This window comes from Neoarius graeffei, chromosome 11 (genome assembly GCF_027579695.1).
Source record: "Neoarius graeffei isolate fNeoGra1 chromosome 11, fNeoGra1.pri, whole genome shotgun sequence".
Classification (NCBI taxonomy): Eukaryota; Metazoa; Chordata; class Actinopteri; order Siluriformes; family Ariidae; genus Neoarius; species Neoarius graeffei.
The window spans coordinates 64,046,649-64,064,550 of record NC_083579.1 but is presented as its reverse complement, the minus strand read 5'-3'; the positions used below and the strand labels follow the sequence as shown (position 1 = coordinate 64,064,550).

General features: G+C 42.0%; 1 protein-coding gene across 1 annotated transcript in view; it reads left to right on the top strand.

Moving 5' to 3' along the window:
* The window catches only part of sntg2 (syntrophin, gamma 2), a 103,836-nt gene that overhangs the window by 48,385 nt on the left and 37,549 nt on the right, over positions 1–17,902 (top strand). The window contains exons 6-8 of the mRNA XM_060933127.1: positions 3,137–3,178; positions 12,030–12,117; positions 12,495–12,586. Coding sequence (XP_060789110.1) covers positions 3,137–3,178; positions 12,030–12,117; positions 12,495–12,586 — 222 coding nt within the window. The remainder of the gene's footprint in view (positions 1–3,136; positions 3,179–12,029; positions 12,118–12,494; positions 12,587–17,902) is intronic.

Genomic DNA, 17,902 nt, shown 5'->3' with positions numbered 1-17,902 from the left:
ACTGTCTGTTTGTCCCCTGCAAGATGGCACTCCAGGTGTGGGAGAGCATGTATGCTCCCTCATCCCGGTTGATGGTCCTCGGGCTTCGCTTACGGATCTCCATGGCCTCCCTGATCCAGCGCTGATGTTTGTTATCTTCTGTGCGGATGACTCTGGCATTCCCCCAGTCCATAATATGATTTTCCCTTTTGCAGTGATCTGTTATAGCTGACTTATAATTTTCCTGTTGTGCCTTTTCTTTTATTGTTCGGGTTTGTCTTGTAGCTGTCTCCTTTTCGCACTCTTTCTTATGTTCATGTTTTCTTGTGCTGAAACTCCTTCCTGTCTCCCCAATGTAAGTTTTATTGCATAATTGACATGGAATCTCATATATGGTGTTGCATCTGTTGTCCGGATGTATTCTGTCTTTGGGATGAACCAGGATCTGACGGAGTGTTGTGTGTGGTTTGACAGGTGTGTTAACATTGTGTTTCCTCATTACTCTTTGAATACGTTCAGTTATTCCCCTGATGTATGGTAATGTAACTACTCCCCTGTGTTCTTGTTTGTTAGTTTGTTTTTTCTCTTTCTTCTGTGTTTTGTTGTTTTTAACCTGTTCCGCCCCTTTGGATATTGCCCATTGTGGATATTGACATGCCTTCAGTGCGTGTTGTATATGTTGTTCCTCCTGTTCTTTGTCCTGTGGATCTGTAATTATTGCTGTGCGTTCATGTAATGTTCTAACTACGGATATTTTGTGCATTATGGGGTGTTCGGAAGTCCAGTTTAAATATTGGTCGGTGTGTGTGGGTTTTCTGTGTACTTTTATTTTGATATCCCCATCTTCTGTGTGTTGTATTTTTAAATCCAAAAATGCTATTGACTGCTCCGTTTCTTCTTCATGTGTGAATTTTATATTGCCGGTATTGTCTATGGTGTTAAGATGGTCGGTGAGTTGTTGAGTGTGTCCCCTCTTTACTTTTTCCAATATGTCGTCCACATACCGTTTCCAGAGTGTTGGTCTGTATTCCGCTGGTATTGTAGTGAGTGCTTTTTGCTCCAGATCCTCCATGAAAAAACCGCACATGATGGCTGATAGTGGGTCTCCCATGGCAAAACCTTCCTTCTGTCTGTAGATTGTATTCCTGAACTGAAAGTATGTGGATGTGGCGATGAATTGAAGAAGCTGAGTGATGTCTTGTACGGTGAGGTTTGTACGTTTCTTGAGCGTCCTGTCTGTTTTTAATTTGTCTTGTACTATCTGTATGGTGGCTTCCGTGGGTGTTCTGGTGAAAAGAGATATGACATCATGTGAAATGAAAACTTCATCTTGCTGCATTTTGATGTTTTTTAGTTCTTCTGCCAGATGTTTTGAGTTTTTGCAGTGTTGGTCTGTGAGTCCTAGTAATGGTTTAATTATTTCGGTGAGTGCTTTTGATAAGTTGTATGTGACCGAACCAATGCTATCTACTATGGGGCGTAATGGTGTTCCTGGTTTGTGTATTTTTGGTGTGCCGTAAATCCTGGGGATGACATTGGCTGTGGGTACTAAATGATTGTAATCCTGCTTATCTATTTTATTTTCATTGAGTAGTGGTTTTAGTAGTGCTTTAAGTTTCTTTTTCTTGTCTTCTGTTGGGTCTTTTTTTAATATTTCAAATGCGTTGTCGCTGAGTAATTCATTCATTTTTCGTTCATATTCATCAGTGTCCATAATAACTGTTGTTCTGCCTTTATCTGCTGGGAGAATTGTGATATCTTTATTTTTTGCTAATGTTCTCATGGCTTTGGCTTCCTGTTTGGTGATGTTGCTGGGTGGTGGTTTGGCCGTTTTCAATATACCAGCTATTGCGTTTCTTAGTGCTGCTTTTTGTCCGTGATCCTGTATTTTCTCACATGCTAACTCAGTTGCCAGAATGAATTCGTCGTGTGGTATGTTGTTCGGTGTGACAGCGTAGTTGAGTCCTTTTGCTAATATACTGCGTTCTGCTTGTGAGAGTTTGTACCTTGATATGTTGTAAATCCATTTGTCGTTGATGTGTGTGTGCTCCGGTTCTGCCTTCTTTTTCTGTGCGATGAGTTTGTCCAGTTTTCGTATTTGTCGGGTTTTTGTCTCTGTGAATTCCTGTTCGTGTATGTCTGCCAAGTGTCCGTGTATTGCCATTTCCATTTCCTTGTTTTGGGGAAACCGGCGTTTGAAAGTTTCCGTCTCTCTGTGTAGTTCGCTGTTGATATTATTTAGTTTATCCGTTGTGCACCGTATCCGTTCTTTTACCAGAGTCATCCGCACCTTCCTGATCATCTTTTCCGCGTTTCTGGTTGGAATCGGGTTCTTGATGTTCAGGCTGGCCGGTACGACTTCCTCATCCCGGCAGCGCAGATTGAATCTCAGGTGAATCTCACGCCTTCAGAAACAGCAGCTGATAAAAGATGCGTCACCAATTAACATCCGGTGACACTCTGAGGAAGACGGAAGTTGTACGTCGAAACATGTCAGGTAAACAAACCCAATAAATTAGATGTCTGATAAAAAAGAAAAAAAAAAACTAACTATATTTAATATAAGACATAATGAACGTAATCGAAAGACTGAAAGCAAAGGTTCACATACTTGTGTCACTCACAGATATGTAACATTGGATCATTTTCCTCAATAAATAAATGACCAAGTATAATATCTTTGTCTCATTTGTTTAACTGGGTTCTCTTTATCTACTTTTAGGACTTGTGTGAAAATCTGACGATGCTTTAGGTCATATTTATGCAGAACTATAGAAAATTCTAAAGGGTTCACAAACTTTCAAGCACCACTGTATTTTTGAAATGTGTTGCAAGAATCAAAACTGAAATGGGTTTATTTTGAAATAACAATAAAATTCATGTAGTAAAACATGAAATAATGTGCTCTTGTATTGTTTTGAGTGCAACACAGGTGATATTTACGAATCATTGTTTTCAGTTTTAATTTCAACATACTGTCCAAGCGTTTTCTGATTTGGGGTTGTACAACTGGAACTTCAGTGTATAGTAGACACTGTAGAGTCGAATGCCGATATTTGCTGCACCATTACTAGCTTTGACAGTGCAGAAAAGAATCTAATTTTCAAAGTGTGTTTTGTTTTTTGTTTTTTTAAATGAAAACTTTTGTCTCATGCAGATCAATGGCATCAATGTGGAGAAGTGCACGCATGAAGAAGTTGTAAGTATTCACTCATCAATTGTGTTATTACTCCTGCCTGTGGTGTTGAAATGACAGTGATGGAGCATTGATCAAAGGTGCCTGACTGAACCATCTGCAACCTTTTAATATATAATAAATATTTATCTTTTTCATTCTGGACCTACACCACAACACATCTCCTTACTATAATACTCTCTCTCTCTCTCTCTCTCTTTCTCTCGCATGCGCCACTTCTCACTCCAAACAGCTGGTCTCTCCTTTCACATTCAGGAAGTCAAGAGACATGATTAATGAGCTTACTCGCAGAAACCATAAGCTAACAAAGCCAAGCTGCTTCAGCTCTAACAATCTCTTTGTCACTGATTGACCACTGATATTTGAGGGATTATTACTTGATTATTATGTGCGACAGTACGGTGAAGAAGAGACATTGTCAGATTCTAAGATGTGAAGATGCTAAGCTTGAGGGAATCCATGATTGTCACAATAAAAGATGGTCTTGTGTTGTAAATAAATTACTTGCCACTCAGATGTACAGATGGGTGACAAATTAAAGTTCAAAATGGTGGCTCTGTTAGGCTGTGGGAGGCATTTTGCTGTCATGCTTTGGGTCCATTTGTCTGCGTACAGTAGAAGGTAGTCACTGTAAATCAATACTAAGTTATTCTGAGTGATCACTTTTATCCTATGATGAAACATTTCTATCCTGATGCAAATAGTCTGTTCCAAGAGACTTCCACGTCCATCCATAGTGAATGAGAAGTTGCTGATAGGCTTGATAAGGATGAAAAGGATGTAAAACAGATGCTATGGCCGTCACAGTCACCAGATCTTAACCCCTTTGAACACCTAAAGGATTTTTGACTGACTTGTTAGACAGTGGTCTCCACCACCCATCATCAAAGCACCAGTCAAGGGAATATCTTTTTGGAAGAATGGTGTCTCTCCAGTCCATTTCCTGAGGCATGTTGAATCTTTGCTGTGGAGCACTGAAACCGTTCTCGAGGCTTGTGGTGGCCCAAGACCTTACTAAGATACTTTCTGTTGAATTATTACCTTGCCCGGGACGGAGTCCACCAGGGAGCGAGGTATTGTTTTCGGTCGGGTTTGTTTGTTTGTTTGTTTGTTTGTTTATCTGTTTGTTTTTTGTAAACAATGTTATGGGAAAACGGCTGGACCAATCTTCATGAATCTTTCAGGCTAGATGGGCATCGGTCTCAAATAGAACCTCCAAAAGTTTGGGGGTCATCCGGTCAAGGTCAAGGGTTTTGTAGCTACTGCCTCATATCGAGGCGGTAGCTACTATGTCATCGTGCTGTAAGAATGTAAGAGTGGAACATTCGCACAGTGCAGTGTGTTCTGATTGGCTGAGAGCAGTACGGTGTGTTCTGATTGGCTGAGAGCAGTAAGCAGTACAGTGTGTTCTGATGGGCTGAGAGCAGCAGAGAATCAGAATCAGAACCATGTTTATTGGCCAAGTATGTTCATACACAAGGTCAAGGTCAGTAAAAAGGTCAAATCATTTTTTCGTGATATCTTCCTTCATGGCGGCACGGTGGTGTAGTGGTTAGCGCTGTCGCCTCATAGCAAGAAGGTCCGGGTTCAAGCCCCGTGGCCAACGAGGGCCTTTCTGTGTGGAGTTTGCATGTTCTCCCCATGTCCGCGTGGGTTTCCTCCGGGTGCTCCGGTTTCCCCCACAGTCCAAAGACATGCAGGTTAGGTTAACTGGTGGCTCTAAATTGACCATAGGTGTGAGTGTGAATGGTTGTCTGTGTCTATTGGCCCTTTTCCACTACCCTTTTTCAGCTCACTTCAGCCCGACACGGCTCGCGTTTTGACTACCTTAGAGCAGCACGACTCAGCTCGCTTCAGCCCTGCTTAGCACCCAAAACTCACACGGTTTTGGAGTAGGGCTGAAGCGAGCCAAACCGAGCCGAGTGGGGCTAGGGGCGTGAGGAGACACTCCCCTGTGCACTGATTGGTGAGGAGGAGTGTCCTCACATGCCCACACACGCCCAGCGAGCACGCTGGGATCTGTAAACACCGTAAACCCGGAAGAAGAAGAATTACGAATTACGAGAATTTCTGAAGCCTTATGCGCCTCGCCTCATCTCTACGCTCTTGCCAGTATCTGTTGGCGTTGTCGGTGACAACAAGCCACAGCACCAAGACCAGCAACACTAACGACTCCATGTTTATTGTTTACTATCCGGGTCGTGAGACTACCGCTTAAAAGATCATTGATGTCACTGTTTGCGCCGCCTAACGACATCACGTGACGTCCACCAACTTTCGCTAACTCCACCCAATGTGTCCACCCACTTCCAGCCAGCACGGTTCAGCGCGGTTGTAGTCGAAATGCAACTCCAACAGCCCCGCTCAGCCCAACTCAGCACGGCATGGCTCAGCCCAACTCAGCCGCGTTGGTAGTGGAAAAGCGGCATATGTGTCAGCCCTGTGATGAACTGGTGACTTGTCCAGGGTGTACCCCGCCTTTCGCCCGTAGTCAGCTGGGATAGGCTCCAGCTTGCCTGCGACCCTGTAGAACAGGATAAAGCGGCTAGAGATAATGAGATGAGAGATGAGATCTTCCTTCATATTCATCATAAGTGCTACTGGGCAAGGTTTGTTTTGCCTGGCAACACTTGTTATATAAAGTTATTTTCCTGTCTGTATGTACACTGTATGGCCAAAAATATGCGAACACATGTCTTTCCTACCCATATGTGGGCCGTCCGCAAACTGTTGCCACAAAGAAGAAGAAGCCTTTATTTGTCCCACGTACACTCAAGCACAGACTTAAGCACACACTGAAATTCCTCCTCTACATTTAACCCATCTGAAGCAATGAACACACACAAGTGAGCAATGAGCACACACCCACACACCCAGAGCAGTGGGCAGCTATACTACAGCGCCCGGGGAACAGTTGGGGGTTAGGTGCCTTGCTCAAGGGCACTTAAGTCCAACCTTCAGGCTATGGCTGCCCCATGTTAACCTAACCACATGTCTTTGAACTGTGGGGGAAACCAGAGCACCCGGAGGAAACCCATGCAGACATGGGGAGAACATGAAAACTCCACACAGAAAGGCCCCCATCGGCCATTGGGCTCAAACCCAGAACTTTCTTGATATGAGGCAACAGTGTTAACAGTGCATTGTATGGAAGCAGACAGATGCCTCAAATGCATTCTGTGGCTTTAAAATTTCTCTTTACTGAAAAGGGACCTGTTCCGTCGCAAACCCCATGAAGGCATGGCTTGCCAAGGTTGGTGTGGAAGAACTCGAGTGGCCTGTCCAGAGCCCTGACCTCAATCCCACACCTTTGGAATGAAATAGAATGCTGACTGTGGGCCAGGTCTTCTCGCCTGACATCAGCATTTGACCTCACTAATCCTCTTGTGACTGAATGGGCAAATCCCCACAGCCATGCTCCAAAATCTAGTAGAAAGCCTTCCCTGAAGAGTGGAGATTATTGTAACAGAAAGGTGGCTTAAATGTGGAATGGGATGTTCACGAGGCACATGTGGATGTGATGGTCAGGTGTCCACATACTTTTGTCTTTATAGTGTATTAGAAGGAAAAGAAAAGCACTGCTTCAATTACTAATTCTTAACAGTTCATGAATGGGAACTAAAAAAAGGTTAAGGTTAGTCTGAAGAAGGTTTGGTTTGGCAGTTGTCAATTTAGATAGATAGATAGATAGATAGATAGATAGATAGATAGATAGATAGATAGATAGATAGATAGAGTGGTGCTTGAAAGTTTGTGAACCCTTTAGAATTTTCTATATTTCTGCATAAATATGACCTAAAACATCATCGGATTTTCACACAAGTCCTAAAAGTAGAGAAAGAGAACCCAGTTAAACAAATGAGACAAAAATATTATACTTGGTCATTTATTTATTGAAGAAAATGATCCAATATTACATATCTGTGAGTGGCAAAAGTATGTGAACCTTTGCTTTCAGTATCTGGTGTGATCCCCTTGTGCAGCGATGACTGCAACTAAACGTTTGCGGTAACTGTTGATCAGTCCTGCACACCGGCTTGGAGGAATTTTAGCCCATTCCTCCGTACAGAACAGCTTCAACTCTGGGATGTTGGTGGGTTTCCTCACATGAACTACTCACTTCAGGTCCTTCCACAACATTTCCATTGGATTAAGGTCAGGACTTTGACTTGGCCATTCCAAAACATTAACTTTATTCTTCTTTAACCATTCTTTGGTAGAACGACTTGTGTGCTTAGGGCCGTTGTCTTGCTGCATGACCCATCTTCTCTTGAGATTCAGTTCATGGACAGATGTCCTGACATTTTCCTTTAGAATTCGCTGGTATAATTAAGAATTCATTGTTCCATCAATGATGGCAAGCTATCCTGGCCCAGATGCAGCAAAACAGGCCCAAACCATGATACTACCACCACCATGTTTCACAGATGGGATAAGGTTCTTATGCTGGAATGCAGTGTTTTCCTTTCTCCAAACATAACGCTTCTCATTTAAACCAAAAAGTTCGATTTTGGTCTCATCCGTCCACAAAACATTTGTCCAATAGCCTTCTGGCTTGTCCACATGATCTTTAGCAGACTGTAGACAAGCAGCAATGTTCTTTTTGGAGAGCAGTGGCTTTCTCCTTGCAGCCCTGCCATGCACACCATTGTTGTTCAGTGTTTTCCTGATGGTGGACTCATGAACATTAACATTAGCCAATGTGAGAGAGGCCTTCAGTTGCTTAGAAGTTACCCTGGGGTCCTTTGTGACCTCGCCGACTATTACACGCCTTGCTCTTGGAGTGATCTTTGTTGGTCGCCCACTCCTGGGGAGGGTAACAATGGTCTTGAGTTTCCTCCATTTGTATACAGTCTGTCTGTCTGTGGATTGGTGGAGTCCAAACGCTTTAGAGATGGTTTTGTAACGTTTTCCAGCCTGATGAGCATCAGTAACACTTTTTCTGAGGTCCTCAGAAATCTCCTTTGTTCGTGCCATGATACACTTCCACAAACATGTGTTGTGAAGCTCAGACTTTAATAGATCCTTGTTCTTTAAATAAAACAGGGTGCTCACTCACACCTGATTGTCATCCCATTGATTGAAAACACCTGACTCTAATTTCACCTTCAAATTAACTGCTCATCCTAGAGGTTCACATACTTTTGCCACTCACAGATATGTAATATTGGATCATTTTCCTCAATAAATAAATGACCAAGTATAATATTTTTGTCTCATTTGTTTAACTGGGTTCTCTTTATCTACCTTTAGGACTTGTGTGAAAATCCGATGATGTTTTAGGTCATATTTATGCAGAAATATAGAAAATTCTAAAGGGTTCACAAACTTTCAAGCACCACTGTAGATAGATAGATAGATAGATAGATAGATAGATAGATAGATAGATAGATAGATAGATAGATAGATAGATAGATATCATTTTCATATTTCTTTTCAATACAATGATGATGTAACACAGGAGAGTCCAAGATGATATAAATAAGTGCAAAGTCCAAAAACCTGGGTACAATAGTCAGTGTCAAGATGCAGGCAAATCCATAAATCTTAATACAGGCAGACAGCCCAGAGTGAAAATCCTGAAGGCAGCAGAAATACATCTTGGAGAAGGTATAACTAGAAAACAGCTAGCAAAAAAAGGAGGACAAGAGCCATGGCTTAGAATGGCAGTGTAACCGCATGTGATTTTTGGAAGGACATTCAGAACAAATTAGACACAGGAGCTGATGCTGACAAGGGAGCATGAGCCAGGCAAAGCAGAAAGGAAAACAGTAAGCCAAATGACAGGGTGCTGTGAGAGGTTAGAGTTCTTACCTAAACAATATGAAGTCTCTTAATATCAGAGCATAATAAGAATATTATTTGAAGAATTTTGCAGTGCAGTCGTCTCAGATCTGTCACAGGTTGAGATCAGAGATTCAAATATTCTCAGAAAGCAAGAAAGATAAAGATTACATATTACAGATGGGTGAATATAATATCCTCTGTGCAATGTCACTGACTTATACCTAGATGATTAAAAGGTGCTATGAAAGCACAAATAGTTCAGTAGAGAGCAGTCAGATCTGAATAAACGTTAGTCATTTGGGGGGGAAAAATTAACTGAAAGGGCTGTATATAGAAAAAAATAACCTTTTTACAGTGTAGCAGCATAGTTTTCTTCTTCCCATAGCCAGTAAGGGCCATAGGAGCACCACTGATAACATTTTAACAGTCCATCATTGGTGTGCCTAGGGCATTTAAACTTGGCAGAGTCAATCCCTCTCCAAGCTTGATCAATGGGCAATTTAGAGTAGCCACTTAACCTAAGCTGCATGTCTTTGGACTGTGGGGGAAACCAGAGAACCTGAAGGAAACCCATGCAGACACGGGGAGAACACGCAAACTCCACACAGAAAGGCCCTTATCGGCCGCTGGGCTCAAACCCAGAACGTTCTTGCTGTGAGGCGACAGTGCTAACCACTACGCCACCAGAATAATTTTAATTCTAGTAAATTCAAAGCATCAAACCCTCATTATGGATTAATTAAACTCAATACCTTAAAAGGGCCATATGTACTTTCAAAGGTGGTAAGGAGGCTTCACTAAGGCTACATCCACACGACAACGGCAACGAGATGTTATTTAAAAATATATCGCATCCAAATGGGCAACGATCAGTAAAATATCAGGTCCATATGGCAACGCAACGCTTGCTGAAAACGATGCAATACACATGCCACACCTCTAGGGGCGCTGTAAGACGGTCCCTTCGGAGACACCAGAACAATAGAAGAAGTAAGGACGCATGCGCATAAACTATTATGCGTGAGACTTCATATTAGCCACAAAGTCAGGAAAATCTGTTCGTAAAATTACGTTATAATGACCAAATACAATGAAAAGTATTTTTCCAGTCTCACCTGTGAAAGGTAATCCCATGTGATCTCGTTTGGACGGCAAACCTGTTGGTACAGTTAAACGCAGCTAATCTTTATTCTCCGCTTTGACCTATCCAATATGGCAGCGAGGATGACGTATGATTCTACGCGGAAGGCGGCGTCTTTAATGGTCCGGAATAAATTGAATGCTACACGTTGATGGATTAATTTGTTGTTTCTCACCTGTGAAAGGTAATCCCATGTGATCTCGTTTGGACGGTAAACCTGTTGGTACAGTTAAACGCAGCACATGAATCTTTATTCTCCGCTTTGACCTCTCCAATATGGCGGCGAGGATGACGTATGATTCTACGCGGAAGGCGGCGTCTTTAATGGTTCAGAATAAATTGAATGTTACACGTTGATGGATTAATTTGCTCTTCTACGCCCTTTTTGAGGAATGTATTGTAGGACTAAAACCAACATTTGAAGAGGTGAGATCGCTCCTTTTTTTCCCTATTTTTGCTGGCGGGATTGACTCTGCCCTAAGGGCAGAGTCTCTCTCTCTCTCTCTCTCTCTCTCTCACTTTGCACCATTACACAATAAATATTCACAGTGAAAATATTTTGTAAGCGCGTTTCATGAACCAAGTTATAGGATTTGTTGACAACTCGCATCGAGTTCGTTACACTTCTACCCGGCGTGAAGCACTCACAGTCAATGTGGTTGTGACGTCATCGTAAACAAATCCGTTCTACTCATCCAGACGACTTCACAACGGCAACGTTGCCAGATCTTTCCACTCTGGAACCCGTTCTCAAAAAGATTGCGTTTTGGGCACCCAAAACGCCGGTGCCATGTGGACGCCAGGCCTAAACGATAAGCAATTGTATCAGAGTCACCTGAATCCGTTGCCGTGTGGACAGGGCCTAAGTTTCTGGTAAAACACCAAATTGGATTTAATAATAAATGATCATTTGTGAACATTGAATTGAAGTACAAAAATGAAAGGGACAAAATATCAATAGCAACTACACAAGCAAGAAACCTATGTGTAAATTAAGCAAAGTCCTGTTTAAATATTTATTTAACAAAAACTCAAACAGAGCTTGGATTCATATTATTCTCTAAAATACTGCTCCAGAGTTTAGGAGCTATACAAGCAAAAAGCCCTTCCACTAGGTTGTAAGTGATCCTAGGGATTAGCAGTAAGCCTGCATCAACTGTGCAAAGTGGTTGGGAGCTGCTATAATGCTTCAAGAGATCAGCAAGATATGCCGTAGCAATGTCATTAAGGGCTTTAAATGTCAAAAACATGACTTTATACTCAGCGTGATTTGGGGTGAGCCCTTTGTAGAAATGCTTGTCAAACCACTTATTAATCACAGACTGAAAACCCGACTTGACTAAATTTAGGAATTCATCTGTTTATGGTTTTAATCAAAGACTTTTGGAAGATTCTCCAGAGAAGACAAAATGTATTGGTGCATTCTGAAAAACATGAAAATGAAAGGCTTTAGATAAGGGTTGTTTAGATAAAAGAGAGTAGTGTGAATCATTCAAACACAGGCGTTTCATATTTGGACAGTAGTTTAAATCATATGCATAGTGGCTGAATCAACGTGAAGCTACCAGAGACCAGAGACTGCGGGGGTAATTACATGTCTGAGCAGCAGTTAACTGGCCTCTCAGATCACACAAAAGCTTCGCTGAGTGTTCAGAGCTCTACTTATTCAAAGAAGTCATATACTGAAATCCATCATGAGCCTGCATTTTGATTTTAATAAACGAATTATTTCAAACGCTGAAGTCCTTTAAAACCAGTTCAATGTGGCGGTCTCATTTTATGCATTGCCTTTAACAATGCCAGCTTTTTATTATGTCAAGTGTCCTGCAGCGTTAAAAGGATATTATTCTGTATATCCGTCTCCCACAGCGCTCTCACTGCCTCTCTTCTTTCCTTGTCTCTCACTTTCTTTTGTTTCCTGGGCAGGTTCATCTCTTGCGAACTGCTGGAGATGAAGTTACAATCACTGTGAGGTACCTCAGGGAGGCACCAGCCTTTTTAAAGCTCCCATTAGGTGAGTTCGCACTGTGCACCTTCACGAGCATTCACAAGCTCTGCAGGGGGTTACAACAGCTCTAACACAGCCAAGACCCTTAAAGGAAATATAGTGCTGCTCCTGGATTTGGTTGTCACATCAAACTGTATTTAATCTGCAGTATCTGATGTGTGTTTTAAAATAATTCAAAGCTGTTAAAAATGCTGAAATGCTAAAATGCAAGAATTGATTTATTGCTTATACATTATCGAAAAAAAGACCCATTTGTTTAGATTTAGTGGTTCAGTTGCTGGTTTTACTAATCACAACTGATTGCAGTAGTAAATCTCGATAATGCATGCAAGCAGTGTGGTTATATGTTGAATCTTAAACAGTCTGGGATATATTTTTTGCAGGCTCTCCAGGACCATCCAGTGATCAGAGTAGCAGAGCATCTTCACCACTTTTTGACAGTGGTTTACATTTAAATGGGAATTTAAGCAACACAGTAAGTGCATCTCTATATACAATATTCTGTCAGTTAGTCTTACACAAATGATCCAATTCAGAGCAGTGGAAAATTGCTTGAATGGCAGGTTGTAAATATGGCATTAAAAGAAAAATCGACTCTGAGCGACTTGCATATTAATCTAGATTTATCATATCTTTAGTCTGAGATTAATTGAATGTAATGAAATATAATGAAATTCTGAATTGACTCTTATAGTTTAAACTTTCATCAGCATGTTGGTCTATTTTCGCTTTACTTAACAGTTTCCTACATTACCCACAATGCTGTTTGACTAGTTGTTCATAGTGGTGCACGTCGAAATAGAAGCTTTGCACTGTCACCTGACCCCATAGCAACTACGCCGGCATGACAGGAGGCACGCTTGTAGTGCTTCATTCAGCCGAGTTAGTTGTTGTTGAGCGTTCTGAACGAAACAAAGACATAAGATTTTTTTTTAATTTACCAAAAGTAATTCATCATTGGGGGAAAAAACTAGAGAAATTTCTTAATGTAGAAGGGAAAATGGGAAAAAAAAAACATTCGGCGGGACTCGGTGTCGAACGAAGAGGTCAAAAACCCTATGGTATGCTCATTTCATTTCCACAAAGGGGCAATTCCATGTAAATGTCAACCTCACCATGCAAAAATAAAGCAACATGTAAAACATCAAAACCACTCCCAGAGATATCACCTAGGCCTGTATTTTACAGATGTGAATAAGTTGAACCAATTTGTAACCAACCTAATATGTCACTGTCAGTCTTTCTTTCTTATAATGTAAAACCCAAGCTAAAATCAACTTTGATCATGTACAATTCTATATTATTGCCACAAGCCACAGAAATGTATGCTAAAATCCACAAAACAGCAAAACAATAGCCATCCTAAATATTATTTAAGAACTTTGATAGTTTTAGCTGATATTTAGAGAGTTTTTCAAAGGGTTATGGTGGTTAAATTGCTGATTTTCTAAACATATGCCATGTCTATTTCAGACGCGTCACATCCATAACGGAATTTCGTCACATCCATAACGCTGACTTTTCCTTCCGAAACTCTGCATGAAATACAAAATATTTTAAACAAAGATTTTTTAATATTCACCTTGGACCCCTCTATCAAATGGATATCTCCATCTCGACATTAGGTTTACAATTTCACAGAGTTTGATAAAAATGTACAGTCACCCAAGAAAAGTGATACTTTTTCTGTCACATCCATAACGCATCTTTTATTGGCATTTTCTGGCATGCCCCAGATGTACTATGGGAATTGTTCTTGTTCTATCAGTTCTCCAGTATGGTACAGCCTTAAAATATGCAACACCTGTTTAAATACTGGGAGACAATAAAACATGCACTGGGTCATTTGTTGCCATTTTGAGTTCAAGTGTCACGTCCATAACGCTGGAATTGCTCAAAGGTAAGAATTAAAAAAATAATTTCAGAACTGCAGCAAGGTGCTCATTGTTATACAGTGACGTGAACATGAGCAACACAGCGGCTCTGCACAGACTAACCTTCACAGAGACTTAAAAAGTGCTTTTACATTCAGGGATCCTTCGGAGCGCATTGTGCATGATCCATGCATGATCTATTCCAGAAATGTCTCATCTCATCTCATCTCATCTCATCTCATCTCATTATCTCTAGCCGCTTTATCCTGTTCTACAGGGTCGCAGGCAAGCTGGAGCCTATCCCAGCTGACTACGGGCGAAAGGCGGGGTACACCCTGGACAAGTCGCCAGGTCATCACAGGGCTGACACATAGACACAGACAACCATTCACACTCACATTCACACCTACGGTCAATTTAGAGTCACCAGTTAACCTAACCTGCATGTCTTTGGACTGTGGGGGAAACCGGAGCACCCGGAGGAAACCCACGTGGACACGGGGAGAACATGCAAACTCTGCACAGAAAGGCCCTCGCTAGCCACGGGGCTCGAACCCGGACCTTCTTGCTGTGAGGCGACACCACTAACCACTACACCACCGTGCTGCCCCTATTAGCAGGTGTGATATTTACAAAAACAAAACACAAAAAATGAAACCGAAAGCAGAGTCATAAACATGGCTACATACAACCGTGACAGTGATGATGATAATATTTTGAAAAGCCTCTGTGTCCTTATATGCGCGTGCTGATTGCGCTCAAATCAGCATCAGGTGTTTCCCAGAACAACTGGGTCCAAAGTGCACGCACAATATGCTCCGAAAGATCCCTGAATGTAAATGCACTTTTTAAATCTCGGTGAAGGTTAGGTGATGCCAAGCTGCTGTGTTGCTCATGTTTGCTTCACTATCTAAGAATGAGCACCTTGCTGCAGTTCTGAGATTAATTTTTTTTCTTTTTTTGAATTCTCACCTTTGTGGAAATGAAGTAAGCATACCATAGGGTTTTTGCCCTCTCCATTCGACACCAAGTCCCGCTGAATGTTTTTTTCCCCCCATTTTTCCCTCCCACGTTTAGACATTTCTCTACTTTTTTTTCCTTGATGATGAATTACTTTTGGTAAATTAAAACATCTGATGTCTGTTTCGTTCAAAATGATTTGCACATCCAAAAATGCAGCAAAACTTTCCCATACTGATCAATAACAACTAACTCGTCTGAATGAAGCACTACGAGCGTGCCCCCCCGTCATGGCGGCGTAGTTACTGTTGCTATGGGGTCACCTGACGGTGCAAAGCTTCTATTGGCTTTTGCTTCGTCTCTAACTAAAGTGACCGATGCAGCAGAGCTATAGTCTTTTTAATCCATCCAGCTCTCATCTGTACATCCTGCTCAAACACAAGAAGTTCTAATGCTTCAACTTTCATGCTAATATTGCTGACAATGCCAATGTGCTTGTCATTTTGGAGATAACTAGCTGAGCCAAGTCTCTGCTATAAATCAGCCCGACTGCATCGTATAGCTGCAGTGCATAACCGAATTTCTCATTAATATGACACCGAATGCTGCTGGCACTAACAAGGAAAACCGATCATTATCCCTTATGTTTGAGATCATTTTAGTATTTTTTTCTATTAAACATCATTGTAGCTGTACTACCAATGCCCCCCCTGTGATGGCAGTGTGGCAGACAACTGCTATACAGCCCCAATAGATTACCACCAGAATCTCATCTCATCTCATTATCTCTAGCCACTTTATCCTTCTACAGGGTCGCAGGCAAGCTGGAGCCTATCCCAGCTGACTATGGGCGAAAGGCGGGGTACACCCTGGACAAGTCGCCAGGTCATCACAGGGCTGACACATAGACACAGACACCATTCACACTCACATTCACACCTACGGTCAATTTAGAGTCACCAGTCAACCTAACCTGCATGTCTTTGGACTGTGGGGGAAACCGGAGCACCCGGAGGAAACCCACGCGGACACGGGGAGAACATGCAAACTCCGCACAGAAAGGCCCTCGCCGGCCACGGGGCTCGAACCCGGACCTTCTTGCTGTGAGGCGACAGCGCTAACCACTACACCACCGTGCCGCCCACCACCAGAATCATTAAACATATATATTTCATGTGCAATCAGATTAGTCAATCAGAATTATTACCACTGCCATTTTGGTGTGTTCTATTTATGCTTCTTGTGGCTTTAATAAATAGTAGCGAAAATGAGCTGTTATCGCTGTTATTGGCCAGCATTGCATGCACGAATCCTTCCCATTGTTGAGAGGTGTGAATGCAATGGCATGCTGAGATGCGAAAAAAATTAGCACACATACAGTATCTCAGCAGACTATAATCTAGCAGCTCCACAAGGCTCTAGCTGTGAGACCAGACACCTCATCCATCCCATAATGTCACGTAATAATATTATGAGAATCTCAGTGCCCTACCCATGTGAGTTCATTTCATCTTTGTTTAGTAAATGGAATTAGACAAGCACCCTATGTAGTAAGACATAAAAAACAGCAGGCTGTAGGGATTGCTGTGCTGTGCTGGCCTTCCTATAGGGCAGGGCAGGTAGGTGACAGCTTATCAGGCAGCTTATTATCAAACAGAGGGTGTCATGTGAAGGTGAACATGCCATGCCGACATGATTAAGTGCCTCAAAGCACCAAGAGATTCATCCACATGAGCAGAAACACATGAATGAACGCGTTGAATATGTATTAATCAGCTCAATCATCAGCTCTGTTCTTTAGAGCTACTGTATCGGCATCCTTTGAGAGCATGAGGGTGTGTGTTTTAATGAAGCCGTCTGGATGACATATGCTCGGCATGACAGACGAAGCAGAATGAATGGATGGCAGGCTTGTTTCTTGTTTCTTTTTTCAAAGAAGACAAATGCTTAAAAAATCTGCACAGCTGGGCTGCTCCATTATTAAACTGCGACTGTATCCAGGTAGCAAACTTGCTGCGTAAAGATTCGAATGCATTTCTCCTGTCGACGCTGACCCTCCCTTCCTTCCTTCCTTCCTTCCTTCCTTCCTTCCTTCCTTCCTTCCTTCCTTCCTTCCTTCCTCTTGTTTTCTGCGTTCAAGGAAGGATTGTATTAAAACATGAGCTGTGGTTGTCTAATTGCTGAGTCAACAAAAGTGTCCTCTAAATGAGGGTTTTTGTTAATCCTGCTTTACTCTCGATGCTTCCTTCCCTGCAGGTGATTAGAATTCGCAGAGCTTGTCATTCCCTGTATGCTCCTCCGACATTGAGTTGATTGACACTGTTTTGCTTTCACAGCACCCGGGGATGAGCACTGATTCATTTACATGCCTTCCAATAATTAGTGTTGCATCTCTCATTGCCTCAGAAATATCTTGTGGCATGGCAGGCAGCCTGATATGAAGGACAACAATGTCAGCGGTGCTGGGATTTGGTCTGTGCTAGAGAGCAGACACTTTGTCACCATAATTCATCTTGACGTGGTGACTATATTTTATTCCTTGTCATCTCGGACTTTAGCACAGCGCAACATGAAAGTCAAATCAGGTTTAATTATCCCGCCTTGGCGTGCATCCACAGTGTACCCCACTTGAGAAAGTGCCTAAGACGTATGCCTAATTGGAAACAGCACCAACTTTTGATTTGATTACCGGTGTCAGAATTCACTTGGACAGCCTTTAAAAATGTAATGTGATGAAATAGCTGCAGAGATGTAACATGTATATACACGCGTGTAATCTGAGTTCCTTATTAACATGCTTATACCGTATGTGGGTCAACTGGAAGCGCGGTCTGTAATGTAAAACATCGTTTATACATCCATACGTACACACGTATGACTCACTAGTGATTTGAATTCGAGTGAAAACTAATAAGATTTATCTGTTTTGCTAGAGTATTTTTCCCGTACAACAGAAT